At 43.1% G+C, this 17,143-nt stretch overlaps 1 protein-coding gene across 7 annotated transcripts in view; it reads right to left on the reverse strand.

Moving 5' to 3' along the window:
- syt1a (synaptotagmin Ia) overlaps positions 1-17,143 on the reverse strand; it is a 195,752-nt gene that overhangs the window by 22,054 nt on the left and 156,555 nt on the right. For 5 of the 7 annotated variants that reach the window (XM_048268793.1, XM_048268798.1, XM_048268794.1 and 2 more), the window contains 5 exons: positions 14,025-14,197; positions 10,202-10,327; positions 5,453-5,620; positions 3,574-3,741; positions 1,260-1,377 (listed from right to left, as the gene is read on the reverse strand). In XM_048268793.1, the coding sequence (XP_048124750.1) occupies positions 1,260-1,377; positions 3,574-3,741; positions 5,453-5,620; positions 10,202-10,327; positions 14,025-14,197 (753 nt within the window). Of the gene's footprint in view, positions 1-1,259; positions 1,378-3,573; positions 3,742-5,452; positions 5,621-10,201; positions 10,328-12,476; positions 13,720-14,024; positions 14,198-17,143 lie in introns of those variants that run through there. The other 2 variants (XM_048268799.1, XM_048268800.1) reach the window with 2 other exon arrangements.

Below are 17,143 nucleotides of genomic sequence, written 5' to 3' on the forward strand. Positions count from 1 at the left end.
TTTACTGAACATATAGATCATATTTTTAAAAGGGCAACCCAAAGACTGTTTCTTTTAAGGAAACTTAACAGTTTTGATGTTAGTAGAGAGGTCCTGAGGATGGTCTATACCAGTCTGCTGGAAAGTGTCATCTCATACAACATCACATGCTGGTATGGGAATCTAGAGGCTAGAAGCTAAAGTAAACTCAGAAAAATTATAAATATGGCCAGTAAAATCAAACTGAACCCCCAGAGGCAGCTGGTGGAACTGTACACAACACACACTAAGAGGAAAGCCCTACAGATCCACTACATCACACTTTTGAAAGACTCCCTTCAGGAAGAAGATATGGAGTGCCTACATCAAGCAGAAACATTTTTAAGAAATCTTTTATACCATCATCTATTATTTTGCTAAATCAATATAATCTTAACTTATATTATTTACTGCTTTTTTATTGACATCAACCTCTTTTGCACATTTCCATGTCTCCATATGTTGTACCTGCTGTGTAGACTTGCTTGTGTGTGCTATATGTTGTACCTGCTGTATAGTCTTTGTGTGTGTTTGCATTATGTTGTTGTTGTTGTACCTGCTGTGTAGTCTTTGTTTGTGTCTGCTTTATGATGTACCTGTTGTGTAGTCTTGCTTGTGTGTGTTACGTGTTTGTGGGGCCAAAGATGAATTTCCACAGTAGTGGACAATAAAGACTTCTAATCTAATCTTAGTCCCTCTCTAAAACTCCAGAGATTCCAGACCCCAGTGAGTGGGGTTGAGAATGGAATGATAGAACCAAAGTCTGGGTGCCATATTGGACAGATCTGAAAGATGCCAGCAAGGGATGCTCACTCCTCCTCAACTGTGGCTGTGTGGTTGCCTGTATGGGCAACTGTAAGTGCCACTGAGCTGGACTTTGCTGTACCACATTGTGCAAGTGTGAGGGAGGCTGTAATGATGAAGAGTGAAACCAAAAATCTTTGAATAATACATGATGTTTAAATAATTAAAGAGTGCAGTGTATTTTTTTGTGATTTTTTTTTTGTAGTCTGCCAAAAATCAAAAACTTATCCAGAAATTTTCATGAATTGCATCCTAGTTAGAGTGTTTGTATGTGTGGTTAAGTCACTCAATAACAACTGCAGAACAAAATGTTCAAAACAATAGGAGCTGTGTGAGTGTGTGTGTGTGTGTGTGTGTGTGTGTGTGTGTGTGTGTGTGTGTGTGACTAAGAGAGAAGTAGACAGCATATACTTGTGCAAACTCGATCGTTTGCTTACCTGACAAGCCTCCTACGTCCATCTTCTTCAGGTTCTTGGCTTCCAGGACGACGACGGTTAGCTTGCCAGCGGTGGGCACATAGCGCAGGGAGCAGCAGATGTCTCCCAGCCTCTCTTGCTAAAACACAGACACCGGAGGAAAGTAAGACTGGAGCTCCTAGAAATTAAAATGTAATTTATGTCAAAGTGACATCTTTATAGCTACAAACTAAGCCATGGAAAAGACAGCAGAGGATCGGTTTGCATCTACCAAGAGAAACCATGTAACCACAGGACACAGGATTTAGATCTACAAGGTCAAAACAGTTTTCTGATTTTGATATGAAATATGACCTGTTCTTGATGTAAGATAGAGGAAAATCCCACTAGTCTCTCTGTGTTATGTTTAAAACAATTCAGTTATCTCTTGGAAGGATTTGACAGACTTAAATATAGTCATAAACTTAATCAGTCCGAATCCAAGTCCAAGACAGACACAGAAAAACATGCTCTACTCCCCCATCCAAATTCAATAAATCATCCACTTCATCAACAACTCAATATTTCCAGTGGATTACAGTAATTCCAATTCCAAAACAGGGGAAATGAATTGCAGGCAAATAAACTATGAAAACCACTTTTTCATGTCACTGGCTGACACAAGCTCTAAAGCATGGCAGTGTTCCTGACGCAGCCGGAACACACTCTCTCTCACACTAATTTTTAATGGTTTCTTCAAATGGTGACAGCTCAAGTGAAATTGGCAATTTGTAGGTCCGTTCGGTGCAAGGCCTCTGCGAAAATGAGCAGTGCAAGTGCCCGGAGCGGGAGCGGTGGAGTTGGAAGCCCTGCGTGAAATGACGGAGGGCCACAGAGCCGAACACGAGCGTTAGCCTGCGGCGAAGCGACTCGCACAAGTCACTGCCGACACGACAGCGGGCAACGGACAGCCTTGTAATTAACCTTTTACCTAAACAGTGAGGGACATGCTCTCGCTCACCCACACCAACACACCAAATACATACACACACACACACACACACTCATACATACACATAAACATATATGCATACACATACATACATACAGAAAGTCCACAGGAAAAAAAAGTGGGTTCCCTTGGCAACCCATGTTTAAATGCTATCCGCCATGACATTTACCATGAAAATTGAATCTCCTGAACCGCTGCTTTTGAATTCACACTTTTATTAATAGGATGGAGCTGGTGCACCTTTCTGATTACATACCCTTGGCATGAGAGACAAATTACCCCTCCTCAGCCACAGACACAGACATAGCCTGGTCCCCAGCCATGTGACGTTAAAGTCAGGCACCTTCACACAGCCATGCTGCCAGTAGGGTGAAGAAAAAACAAAACAAAGGGACACGGCAGCATCTGCTTTCAGTGAGATCAGACCTCAGGTGGCGGAGAGAACCGAAAGCCATGTAAGACGGGAGCTTTGTTGCGGAGAAAGAGGATTTCCAGCTGCTGTTCGAATCTTAGGGACGGTGAAAGGAAAGTCACGGACTGTCACAGAGTGTCACTGCATGACAGAGCCACATTTTGATGATGGCGAAAAGCTTTCTGTCGCATTCAGTGTTTGAGTCACTGATAAATACAGCTAAAGCAATGCTGTTATGACGTGTGAGAGAGATTCAGGTTTTATCCTGAAAGCACGTAGCTTTCCTTGTTGTTAGCTTATTCATAACTGCCAGTGCGGGGCTATCCCAGTAATAGAGTCGTTACTTAAAACTGTTCCACTAATGTTTGGAAATGTCAAATATTTTTGTTGATGACTACACTGTGTACCAACCATCTGTTATTTTGAAAAATGGCAATCAAGTGGATCATGGCAGAGCATAATAAATGTACCTTAATTGTATCTATTTATTAGTCCTATTTATCAAATGTTTCCCATAACAGTGTGTGACTAAACCCGTGCTCTTTGTTGGAGTATCAACAGGTTTTAATTGGACATTTTATTCTATGCTCTTTTTAGATACACGCAGGTTTGTCACCATTAAACACATAATAGAAGTAAACAAATAAACAAAGTTTACAATTGAAGTTCATGATAATAGTCAATTACCACGTTTATAATAATAAATAATAAATCATAATTTCAAGCCTAGTTAGTGGTGGCTTACATAAACAATAAGCCCCAACAGGGTGTAGTGTACAATCATTTTAGAACAGCTAAGGGCCGTTGTTAGGCACATCACGACAAGGGTTAGCCAATTATGATCAAAGACCGAAGCTGTCCATTTGATAATTCAAAGTTGCCAAGGTGTCTGAAGGCTCAGTGGCTGTGTTGATCTAGTTAGGCGCTCTCACCTCTTCTTTCTCAGCCTTCTGGAGGTCCCTCCACTCCTCCGTTACGTGGCTGAAGTCTACCTTGTTCATGGGCACCTTCACGTCTCCGATGGCGTCATGCTTGGAGAAGCGGTCAAAGTCGTAGACCGTCATTATCAGCGTCTTTCCACCCAGCTCAGTGTAGGGAACCTAATGTGTGCGGAGAGAGAGAAAAAAAGAGAGAGAGAGGCATGTAAGATTCATGTACTGTAGGTTCTGGTAAACCAATACAGCCTGCTAAAACCCCTTCATCCCATCACTGTTCCGCTGGTAGTTCATATTTAGGCTATTGTCTTCCGCTTGACCAAAAAACAAATCTGCGTCCAATGTTTTGTAGCACATTTTCTGAAGTCCAAATAATGTTTAAAGGGTGGAGTAGTTTGGGGCCAAGCTGGCACCAGTAACATCCCAAATCAAATTGATTTCCAGGGCTCTCCTTTCACCACAGAGAATTGAAAAGCACGAGTGGAACAGTAAGGTGTGTGTGTGTGTGTTTACAGTTTGTGTGTGTGTATTTATGGTTTGTGTGTGTGTGTGTGTGTTTGTGTGTAAGAGGGAGGGTGACTGCTTTCTGACATTTCATTCTTGATTGTCTCCAATTGAGCTGTTTTCCAGACAAAACTCATTACGTGGTGAGGACTTGTTGCGACATGGTGACAAACTGCTTGATTGGCCTGGAGGGAGATAAGACGCCTGGGTTGCTATTTTGTCCTTGACGTTATCACAATGACACTCCAGCTCCCCTCCATTTCAATAATGGAGCCACTTGTGCATCTCTAGCTGATGGCCCTGCCATACTAGGTCTGGTTTTGCACTGTCTTCGCTTTCTCACGAATTTTTGGATGACACACTCCAATCAAACTAAACTGCCTCTCTCGCTCTCTCCTCCACTGAAAACCATATTTTACAAGCGTCGTGACTGTGGGGATTCATGGATTTCATGTCACTGGCTGAGTGTCTGATGTTTCTTTTTCTTTCTTTAAAAACTAGAAAAGTTTGTTTCTCAAAGTGAAGCAAGATGTGATCCCAGGCGATGGGGTGCATGTTTATACCTTTGTTATTTTGTAAGTGTGTATGTGTGTGTGTGTGTGTTCTTGTGTGTTTGACAGGCAGTCTGTAACAAGCTTGTTAGAACACCGGGTGGTTTTTGACAAAATCAAAGGATGTGGGAGATGTTTGGTATATCTAGAATCACAGTAGCTTGCATTCTAGTAGCGTGGATTTGTATTCTGTCCAATAAACCAAACAACGCACCAAGTGCCCAACAAGCTATTATGGAAAATTAAAAAAAAGCTACGCAGGATGAATACTTAGTTCTGCCTTAAATGGATGATATTAATTTAGCCTTTTCAAAAATGACAAGACAACATGGACATTAGCAAACTTTATATGCTAAAATGTTTCTACTAAAGCTGAGCACTTATGAATTCATCACACACTTCCAAATCAAGAGGATGTTGGCAAGTGCTCATTTTAACTGATAATCACTCTCTGGAGGGATATAAAATTACACTAAGAAATAGCTCCAAAACTGCAGGGGCTGTGGCACCAATGCTTATTTCACGCAAACTACAAGTCCTTACAGAAGTACAGCCTTGTAGGAAATAGAGCTAAATGCCTTCACTTGGACTGGTCTGAAATATTTAGTAGTTCATAGCCAGCAGGTTATTGATGATGCCTGGCCTACTGGAATGTAAATGCTTTTTCAAATCATCTTTAACTTAGTCAAAACCAAACTCTATCTCACACTGAGATTAAAAGACGAGGCAAAGACACTGCAGCTAAGCTGCCCTGAAACCTAATCAGCTAAAACTCTGAAACCTAATCTTGCTTCTCTTGTGTCTTGTAATTAGACTCTTACCTTGAAGGTGAACTGCTCGTTAAATGTGGGGTTCAGCGTCTTCCTGTGCACCTTGGTCTCAAACTTCTTCTTCTTGTCGGGCATCAGGTAGACCTTGACGTAGGGGTCTGACGTGCCCCCCATGTCCATGGCGGGCAGTTCGGCGGCCTGAATGATGCCTACTATGAGCTGGCAGTGAAGAGACAGAAGACAAAGGGCACGTAGTCAGCACGGGCGTGACCTTGCGCCAGCCTGCTCCAGACCTATCCATTAGCCCACCACCGCTCAGATACTCCGTGTATATTGGCCCTCCATTAGCCGAATAAGGATGCTCTTGGAAATGATTGTGTGCAGTAGGCCCATTAGGCTAAGGATCTGCCTGGGATGGCTCTCCCACAGAACAGAGAGAGAGGTTGGGGAGAGGGAGCGCATTATTAGCTAAAATAAAAAAAAGACTGGGCTCATACAGATTCAGCTTTGCAGTCTGCCTTCATAGAAGACTGAATAGAATCTTTTTTCTTTTGCTTTGTAAACAACCTAATTGGTGTAGATCACCTTATGAAAGAAATGGAATTTATTGTTTATACATGTCATTTACAATATCTAAGCTGTTATTCACTGTAAGTAATCCAAACACATATTCAACAATCTTAAAAGGCATAAATAAAACCAGTCATATCCTATCATATTAGGTCAGTATATTTCTATTAAACTAGTTCTATCTCCGTAGATGTCTCAAGCCTGATCTATCACTTCTCCAACTTCATACTGGCTCTAATAGAAAACACAATAACATGGATGTGGTTTCCCCATGTTCAGACAAATGACATGGGGTGTCATCACAACCCAGAGGGAGTTCAATTCAAGGTGGTGATTGGGGTTACTTGAGGTCAAGCATGTGGCTAAAACAAGAGACCCTCCCCCCACCCCACAACATCCCTTCTTTCTCTTCCTCTCCGCATCAGGGATGATAATTGATAACCAGATGGGGAGGCCTGCAAGGCTGATTGACCTGTCAGTCAGAGAAGGCCCTCAGTGGCCTCTCGTGGCTGGCCTAGTCAGTCAATCAAGGCCCGATCAGTCAGCCGTCGGCAGGCGGTCTGGAGGCTGACCAAGCCGCTCGGCCGTGGAGCTCTCCAGCTGTCAGAGGCGCCGGAAAGGGGCAGGGAGGTTTGGACAGTGGGTCGACGAAGGGGTGTGGGGGTAGTTGATGTGCCACAACAATGCCAAGGTTGCTGAAGCCAAAAATGCAAAAGCGAGTGGCCAGAGGCAAAAGCATTGTTAGTATGATGCCGTTCATATAACACTGACTGAAAGAGTAAGTGCTCTTATTCCAGATGTTGAAGGGTGCAACAGATCTTGTGTAATAGCTGGATCTAAAAAACTGTGAGTTAGTGGTGGGCTTTATGGTTTGGAAGAGAGAGTTTTGTTGTTGTTGTTGTTGTTGTTGTCCACAAGAAAACACTGATATGAGGATGACTGTAAGACAATATGGCAACACGGAGCACAAGACAACATCTATCTCACACAAGCTGCATCTTGACGACAGACAAAACACATCAAATCCACCAAAACAAGACAAGACACTCCAGACAAAACACAAACAATGACCTCCAGACACCAGACACAACTCACAGAAGCCAGAGTTCACTCACAGGTACTCCACAGACATGGACAATAGAAAGTGAAAAAAATGGTGTGTGCACTGAAGGTAGCAAACAACATTCTCAAAGCATTACTGTATTGTGCTGTTGCTCTCACTACTTTCAGAAAAAAACAAATCTCAACAAAAAAACACTCTTTTTACATTTAAGTTAAATGTACATTGCATTGAGAAAACCAATGCCCATTTTTTGATAATGCAGCTTTATTGAAAACAACAGATACAAAGGCTCACACATTCAATCCTGTCATAAACTCTATGGTCCACTGAGGACATTTGGACACTGAGGACGAGGGCTCGGCCACACTGGAGTGTAACTATTCCCCCTGACGTGTTGTCTGTTAGAATTTCCCGGCGAGGTTTAACTCATGGCTAAATGTCATCTCACCTGCCACGCGGTGTCACAGAGAATTTAGTGTGAACCTAAGCCAGCATGGCCTCCTCTCCCTATCCCATAGGCCAACACAGCGGAGCAGACACCAATTTGGCGACAGCTGGCTGAGTCCTCTGACAAACAAACCTGTTTGAGGTGACAAAAATAGTGCAGACGAAAAAAAAAAAAAAAAAAAAAAACAACAGTCCGTATTGATGTGGCAGGTTTTATTTAAAAAAAAGGGAGAAACTTTGCCGTGACACCTGCACAAGGGATTTTCACTTCAGGAAACTTATTGATGGAGACTGGGATCAAATGTCTGGTGTGTGTAGGGTTTTTTTTTCCCTCTCTGCCAGGGTGCTGCATGTCACGGCTCTGGTTCTGTTCAAAGCGAGGCAGGCTGTCAGTGGAAGTACATTGCAGTGCAAAGGTCCCAGCAGTAGTTTGAATGCACAGGGCGGCTGCCTGCTCTCACTAAGGTCTCTGTGGACAAAGGCTGAAGGCAGGAGGGCAGTTCTTACAGTAATGGATGCAGAAGGACTATTAGTGCATATGCTGAACTCAATAGGCAATAAGAATACTGGGATATAAGTGGATACTAGAGAGGAGAGAGAGAGAGAGACCCTCTCTTTTTTCTCCTTGTCTACTACATTTTTCCCCCTCTATCTAATATCCTATCCTCCTTGAATGGGCATGGAGCTCTGAATAAAAAGATTAATATGTTCACTCTCTTCAGCCACTCTTCCACCCACTGAGAAACCACAGATTACACCCTCACAAATTTAAGACCATGGGCAAATTTCATACGAGACGGAGGATGGAAAGAGAGGGAAAGAGTGCTAGAGAGAGAGAAAATGAAAGACAGATAGAGAAAGAAGGTCCATAAACAACTAGTGAAAGAGAGAGCAGAGGCCTAGAGACAGCTAGTTAGTGCAACAGAGATTAAATACAGAGTGAAAGAGAGAGAAAGAGAGATAGAGACAGAGACAAAAACGGAGAAAGAGACTGTCTCTGTTGAATGTCTTGCTTTGCTAGGCTGGAAAGGGCAGATTACCTTTAAACAAAAGCCCATGGCTTACTCCTGGCTCTCCAAGACCTCTGTGCTAAGGGTGGGAGAAGGGGCTGCCCAACAACCTTCAGTGCCACTCGGCCTGAAATCCGCCTGACCCAGAGTCAGGCCTATTCATCGTGACTTAACCGCTCCGGCCCGCAAGGAACACAGGGACTTGGCGGGGGCTACGTCGGCTCACCGCCGTGCCTGTTATTGAGCCGAAAGTGGGTCAGCTTGATAGTGCTTTGAAACGGCTCACTTTATTCCTCTTCCCCCTCCTCCTCCTCCTCTGTGGTCATTTCACCTCGAGCTACATCATTGTTTGCCAGCCGTGTTTTTTTTTTTTGCTGTAATGTCAGAGCACAGTAGCCTCTCTCCTGTGATCTATTCCACTGTATGTAGACCCTGCATCCCAATGTCTGCTCACATGAGTCTTCACATTTTAATCTAATGTCAGGAGATTATGGTGCTACCACAAGATAATAATGAATGTCTTTTATTGTCCTCAAGCTCTTGATAATAGGTGGGTATTGACTGTTGGTAGGGGCAAACCCTGAGGGGGTAGGGGAGCATTTGAGCATGAAAAAGAACTTGTCCCGTCCGTTCTCCGAACGTTTTTCTCGTTGGCAGAGCGAGCGAGTGTGCGGAGGATATAAAAAGGCTAAAATTTTCTCGGAGGGGCTGTGATGTGTCTGATGGGGTGCGAGTGGATAATCTCAGCCTGTCAGGTCTGTTTATGGCGACCTGGGCGAAGCAGCTCCACTCGCAAGCTTCCTCCTCGATCTGTCAGCGAACATCTGCCCACGGGAAGTGTTATCCGCCACCGCACCAAAGCACACAGCTTTAAGGAGTGAGAAGGCAACTGTGCTGTGTGTACGTGTAGCAGAAAGGCATCAACGAAGAAAGGCAAAAGGCACCTTCAATGAGGCTTCCCTATTCCAAAGACTGGTCTTCCACAGGGATGACAGGATGGAGATGCCAACAAATGCAACTCTTTACATTATGGTTCACTTTACATTATGGTACACTGTAACTGTAAACAATGGTACGGCGATGTAATAATTAACCTGATATACCAGTAGGAATCTTAGAGGTAAATTAAGTTTATTGTTTCTGTATAACTAGTATGACTAATAAATTGTGTTAATGAAATTCAAGCATTTGACACTACTACCATTACTGAATTAATGTTGAAAAGGAAAAAAAAAACATTTGCATTTAGAAACACTGAGTGATACTGAGGGCTACAGCAAATACAGAATGTTTTGTGCTGCATGGGATCAATGTCAGTTAGTGAGGGTGTGGTGGAGCATTGGCACCATCACCACCTGACACTCGGTCGACCAAGGTTCCATTATCGAATCTGCCGATGCGAGTCTGTGTTGCTTAAAAGCATCTGCCGCATAGTGGACAACTTTAAGTTTACAGCTCAGGTGTAAAGCATTACCAAGAAAATAATCCCATTTCAAGTCATAGTGTAACAGTAACAAAGCATGCTGAGAATTGATGTGTGCTACCTTCATGGACATTGTGAATTATGGACATGAAGACAAGACGATCCATCAGAAACGACAAGAGACCATACTTACGGGTAAAAAAAGAGGGGAACTCTTTATTTTTGGTCAAACGGTTCGAACACTACGGACACACAGTGAGGACGTTTTGCGCAGGGCAGAGCCTTACCGTATTCTCTGTGAAATTGTAATCCAAGGAGTATTGCAATTTGCCCAGTTTCTCCTCCTCCTTGGGCTCGGCCTCTTTCTCCGTATCCGTCAGCCCTGTCTCGGCATCATCCTCATCCTTCAAGGCCTGAAGGAAACACCCACCAACAGTCAGTGTCTCCCGCTCCACCATCACAGCAGACGGCCACGGTTCGGCCTGGGGCGGGGGGACTTCCCCAGGCAGCCCGTACCTGAAAAGCTGGTTCTCTTTTGTTTTTTTGTTTGTTTGTTTTGTTTAGGGGGTAAAGGGGGTAGCAAGCACTAAAGAAACACCACAGCAGTTAAAACACCATGACATGCTCAGTGATGCACTAGCCACGGGCCAGAAACCCCCCCTCCCCACCTTCCCCGATGCAATCAGTCAATCAATCAATCATTCAGTCAGTCAATCAATCGATTATTCATTCAGTCAATTAATCCATGAGTAGTTTTTTAAATCTGGTTTGAGGAAGGGATAGGTCCCATTATGAAAGCAGAGAAATGGTATTATTGATGCCATATTTAAAAGACAAAAAAGAATCATCTGGAATGTAAAAGTGAGTGAGAAGAATGGGAGAGGATGGCAAGAGAGAGAAAAAAGAGAAAAAAAAAAGGGAGAGAAAGAGAGTACAGTACAGTACAAGAATGGAGAGAGAATGTGAGACAGAGATAAAACTAGAGACAGACATTGTGAGAGACAGATATGTTTCAATGAAAGAGAGAAAAAGATAAAGAGAGAGTGAAAGTGAGAAATAGAGAGAGGACAATTCCCTTTATGCCAGTACAAGCAGATCAGTCCCTGGCAGAAGCAAACCAGAAGGGAACTGCCGGAGATGGTGAGCGACAGACAGACAGAGACACAGAGAAATCCCCTGACCTAGTCTCAACATCAGGGGGAGAGGCAAGAGTGCTGGTGGTGGTTGTGTTGGTGGGTGGGACAGAAAGTAGGGAGTTGTGGTGGGTGGGTGGGTGGGGGGGTGTGGAGGTGGTGGTGGTGGTGGTTGAAGAGGGGTGTGGGGGTCTTATATCTCTAATTACTGGATCAGCATGCGATTTGACGAGCTTCTCAAGTTCATTCACCGTAAAAGTTGCCTCTTTTTTTTTTGGTTTCATAACGTCAAACGCTCTCATCAGTCGACATGCAAAAGAGGGCATTCATTCTCAACGCGTCGCAAAGAGAGAAAACAAACTAAGTGCTGTGTTTTGTCTCGTGGGTTTCACCCCCACCCCACCCCCTCTCATTCTCAATGGCATGTCCATTAACACACCTCCCCACACTCAGTATACAGTGGCATAATCATGACCCTCAGCTGCCCATGGGACCGCAACGCGGATGGAAGCTAGAAGCATCATGCCAGCGGAAGGTGTCAGGGGGCAGGGGTTGGGGGGTTTCGTCAGAGAGGGGGTTGTAATGTGGATGGGGTCTGACCTATTAGTTGTTTGGGTTACTGGTGTGAAAGCAGAAGACCGAACGAAATTGATTTCTTTTCTTCATCACCCACAGCACACCTGGATCCCACTGATGACAAGCAATTGGTTTATTCTAGTTAAATGTCCTCTGTTATCAAAGAATCATGAAAGTGGCAGGTAATGAAGCAGAAGTGAGCTAGATAATTGCCCAGCGTGAAATTTCCTATGAAACAAAGTCTTTTAAGGAGCTTGGTAGTGTGCTATACTTTTTTTTTTTAAACAAAATCAATTTCACTACTGAATCAGACACGTAAAATAAGTTTTTAAGTTTTTAAGCAATCTATTTCTTTCACTTCCTTAGGCTGAGGTCAACTCAGCTCAAGCTCCTTGAAAAAAAACTGTGTTTGTCAAGTTGAGTAAAATGACTTTTTCAGTACAATTTCCCTTCCGAGGCTGAGATGAATTATTTCATTTGTGACTCAGCTTCAGTTTTGCTTGTCATCACAATCACCCAGGATATTTTTTTCCCATGGACATTTTAATCATGGTGAAATGTATTTTATTTCTGTAATATTCCCATTCCAAAAACTTTGGTGTGGGGTGATTTTGAAAGGAGAAATCAATGTGGTTCAACCTTGTAAAAGCGCACCCTGTGCAATTTTTCCTTTCAGTTTGTGTATATATATGTGCATATTGCAGACCTACGCACATATATATTGTAGATATACATGTACTTTATGCATAGTTACATATATTTGGCTCTACAGGAGTAAGTTGTTTGTCAAGAGGCTTTTAAGAAAAGTCAGAGTAGCAGGCTTAAGAAGATCCAACAGCAATTGGGAACCTACCGCCAGTGCCAATCCCGCACAGTCATCAGAAAAAACACAGATAAGGAGGACATAGAAGGAAGAAACACAAATTAAAACAACCACACACAGACGTTTAACACATGATTCTGGGCACACCAGGAGAAATGACTGCGGTGGAGTCCATAACTCCACGTCTAGCATACTAAAGCTAAGGCAAGTTTTGTGTTGTGAGTCAGTGTCTGTCTCACTGTTTAAGCTATTGGTGGTGTCTGCATGCAGACTTGAGTGTGTCTTGCTAGGTTCTGTTGTCATTGCTATGCTTCATAGGTTGCCTCAGGACAAGATTTCATTTTAGTGAGGCTTGCAAATGTCCCCTGAGGGAGATGCTTTCTGAGAGGGGATTTTCAGTTGTACCAACAATAGTGGGTACATAAGAATTTCAAACCTAATCTAATAATTTACAACTACATGATTTAAACTTCATCATTAGAGTCTTACTGGCATTTGGAGGACCAACTTAATGACCAAACTACTGGGTCAGTTCCCTCAATGCAGGCCTTTACTACACGTGTATACTTCATGTTTTGTTTAGTTTCCAAATCTGTCCAAATCTAAGGGGAAGTAATGGCTTCTTCTAAGTCCAAATCTATGGGGAAGTAATGGCTTCTTCTAACTCTGAAGGTGTCGTCTTAGCCCTGTGGCTGTCAGAGGGAGTGGGAGGTGTTAGCCTTTCATTTACAGCTCCGGCCCATGGCCTTGAGCTTATGAGCCGAGTGTTGGATCCTGCTTCTCCCCAATCAATGGCTCTAATTCAGGATGTGATGGTGGTCGGCACGGACTCAAAAAGAGTGCCCGTACTCTGGAAATTAAACAGACTTTGGTCAATTACTCAGTCCAAAGTGTGGTAGGCACTGCGAGGCCTATTAATGCAATTACTAAGCTAACAAGGGTTAAAGTGCTCCATGTTGCATATCATTTTCGGGGGGTTGTATTTGAGAGAGAAAGAGAGAAAGAAAGAGAGGGCAAGAGAGATGAATTAATATGCTGTCTCAGAGTAATTGAGCTAACGTCATTTCTCTGGGTTGATACCACGTCATTACATAACACAATATAATCAGAACTTTTAAACGAAAATTGCTCTTTGAGCAAAAAGAAAATAAGAAGGAAAAAAAAGACAACCCAAAAAGCAAAGAGTGGTAACTATAATACTTTCTGGGCTGATTACAAGGGTATTTCCCCCATTTTAGTCCTGCAATAAGAGTCAGGGGTGAAATATCGCATTCATCAAGTCATGTGTCCCAGCCCACCCACCCACAATGGATTTTTTTAAGCATTATACATGTTCATAGAGTGTATATAAACTTATATAAGATAGACTATAGACAGAGAAAAGGTTGCATATTGTGTATTTTTGTCATGCGCTTGTTCTAAGAAATACAATTTAAATTAGTAAATAGTCATAAGTAATAAATCATTACATGTTTGAACATCGCAGTATCAGCAATGAATTAATAAGCACATCTTTGCATGGCTAAAACTGAATACAGAATTCAAGTGAAAAGACAACAGCAGTAACAAAGTTTTTACCTCGGTTTTCGCACCGTCTATGACATCTTTCATGTTGATGGCATTCTTGCCCTTGTCTTTGCCCTTCTTGCCCTTCTTCTTCTTGAAAATCCACTTTTTGCAAACGCAAAAACAGCAGGACAACACCAGCACCACAGCGACAAACGCAATAGCCACGATGGCCCATGATGGCACTGGAGAGACAGAGAAAGATGACATCTGTAAAACATCTGGATAGCAGTGTGTACATGAGCATACTCAAACAAATAGGCTTTTACATTGTTTTGTAATGCTCTGATACACTGAATAAGGATGAAGGTTTAAAATCTGGTTAGGTGAATTTGCAACCACAGAAAGACTGTGGATGTGATATGATATATATGTGGCCAAGCAGACACTGAAACATCCTGTTCTGGGCAGTCAAGTGAAATGTGCTTAAATGTCATTCATTCAGAAAGTTTTAGATAACGGAAACAATTACGATTATCACCTGGGTGCTCAACTCATTTGGTCAGATAACAAAATCACTTTCATGTATTTAAGAGGGTTAAGAATGCTGCAGAGAGAAAGAGAGAAAGAGAGAGATCAGAAAGCTACCCAGGATCATGGTTTTAAGCCACCAAGAGGCCTTGGGTCTTACATAAAGCTATCTAAGCATCCAAGGCAGAATCATCTCAGTAAAATGCTACTGTATGCTCTAGAATCACTCCAGTAAAATGCTGCTAAAGATTTCAGAACCTACTGTAGACTGTTCAAGTGAGGGATATATCTGTCAAGATATATCTCCTCATCTGTGCCAAAAGAAACACTGCCAATAAGTTATGTATGCCATCCATCTCCAAGAGTTCCAGGTGCAGATGGATCAAAACCAAGCATCCTCTGCTAGCTGGGAGCCCCAATGAATACAAATCCTGAGCAAACACATCAATCTTTGATTTGCCGTGATGTGGAGCTGTAGATTAGATACCATGTGAGGTTCTAGCTTCCTATCACTGTACTATGGTCGCATTGAACAAATAAACAATGGTTATTGCACAACAAAGCTTATGGATTATGCAAGACGAGCCTCTAACACAGAGCATATTGTGTAAATACAATGCAGCATGACAAATACCAACAGTGTATGAGGATATCCTTACAGATAATTTGTACTTACAGAAGTATGTGCATTAAAAAGAGACAGGCCAATTCAATGAAGGCTAAAAGAAGCTTGCTGTCAAACCCTCACTAAACAACAGGAGCTCACCTGAGAAAACCCAGATGAACAAAACATGGATGCCAAACAAAAAAGCGGGCAACTGGGGGCTGGGGAGGTAAAGGCAATCCAGTAATTACATGCTCCACTTCCATCCCTACCACCATCCCCACGCAAAACGCAACACCCCACCCCATCACCAATTCCCAGTCAGGCAATAATGAGGCCTCCGGATCCATGGCGGCAGCTCAGTCCTCCGAAACCAGAGGCGTAATTATGGATTCCACGTGCAAGACATCAAACACCTGGCAACCAACGCCTCCACTCAATGGCACGGTGCGCAAAACACACTCTCAGTCAGACAGAAAGCCAACTCCTTCACCATCACCATCACTGCCACAGCAGAATCCCTGTTCTCCAGTTTGTCTGTTATCTAAATGAAACCCGTGTCCAAAGACAGAGCTCCAGATGACTAGGGAACAGAGCTATGGCAGGAGTCCAAACCCTATCTTTTCAGTGTCTAAGGTGACATTTTGCTATCCCACAGCCTTGGTGTGTTGGCAAGGTATTTTCTCTCTGTCTCCTCATCTCCCCTTTGTGTGTGTGTGTGTGTGTGTTTGTGTGTGTTTGTGTGTGTACTGTATGTGTCTTCACTTTGAGGACTTAATATCTGTATTGTATGAAAAAGAAAAGTCAAAGAGACATTAAAAGAGAGAAAAATTGGCAATAGGTTAGTATCTCTCCAAGAAGTTTCAAGCTGTTGGCTGCATTGGCTGCATCTCCCTTACCCAAGTCCAGAGGGACAGAATGAGAGACAAAGAGAAAGAGAAGTGTGTGTGTGTGTGGAGGGGGTGGGTTGTGGAGAAATCAATGGTCTGTTGACAAAATCGATAAGCTCTCTCCTCCGAGGAAAAACAGTGAGTGATGCTCTAAAATAACTTTGGGATCTTTCAGCCCTCAGCCTCGCCCAGGCCCAAGCTCAGTAGGGTGTTAATGGAAGTGACACTCCTCGGTGTTCTCCTCTCCTCTTCTCTCTATAATGCCCCCACCACCCCAACGAGAGAAAAAAAAAACCTTCCCAATTTGTGGGAGAAATTTAGTGTTTACTGCTCACGGACACACACTCTCTGGTAGAGGACAGTGCTGTGCCAGCAGGCATTTATCATGAGCTGGGACAATTCAGAGTAGAAGGTGGGGTTCAAGCAAAGCTGGGAAAAAAAAGGGAAAAAAAAGAAATTGAACAAAGCCAATTATTGGCTTCCTGATTTGTTGCGCAATTATTTTTTCCAATATCATCGCAGCTGAAGGTTGTTTTTTTGCGACATGTGATCTGGCGCTCGGCAACTAATTAAAAGCTTGAGAAAACAGCCGGTGACACACTTTATGGGCGATCAATTTCTCTTGAGAGTCCATGTGATTTCACATTTTCAAAGAGAGCGTTTCAAAGGTGTAAACAGACCAACAAAGAAAGAGAGAGGCACGGCTAAAGTTTACTCAGTAAAGAGTTTGAGAAAATATCAAACGATTACTATTTCCATTAGTGCAAACCCACACAGATGCCATCAGCCATCCTCGGGCTTGTTGGTAGCTCAAGATAGTCACATGACTATACCAATACAAAACAAACCCTCCCGACAAGTCAGTCTGATAACAAAAATATACGCTCTCTTTCGACACTGTGCTGTCAATCAACTTCCCATTCTGGCGCTGGCATTTAGACAGACCCATTGGGACCCAGAGAGGTCTCCAGCATCTCCACTAAACCCTCTTCACACATTTAAAGGGGAACTTGGCAACTATTTCAACGTAATAAACCCGTTTAGAAATCATTTGGATGGTTAAATGACCTGTTCCGGTGAAAATGGTGACTTTTCCCGCTGCCCCTAGCGTCCCCAGGCGAAAACCAACTTTGCAACATTGAGACTACCGTCCCGGAAAGAGAAGT

This window comes from Alosa alosa, chromosome 17 (assembly GCF_017589495.1).
Source record: "Alosa alosa isolate M-15738 ecotype Scorff River chromosome 17, AALO_Geno_1.1, whole genome shotgun sequence".
Lineage (NCBI taxonomy): Eukaryota > Metazoa > Chordata > Actinopteri > Clupeiformes > Clupeidae > Alosa > Alosa alosa.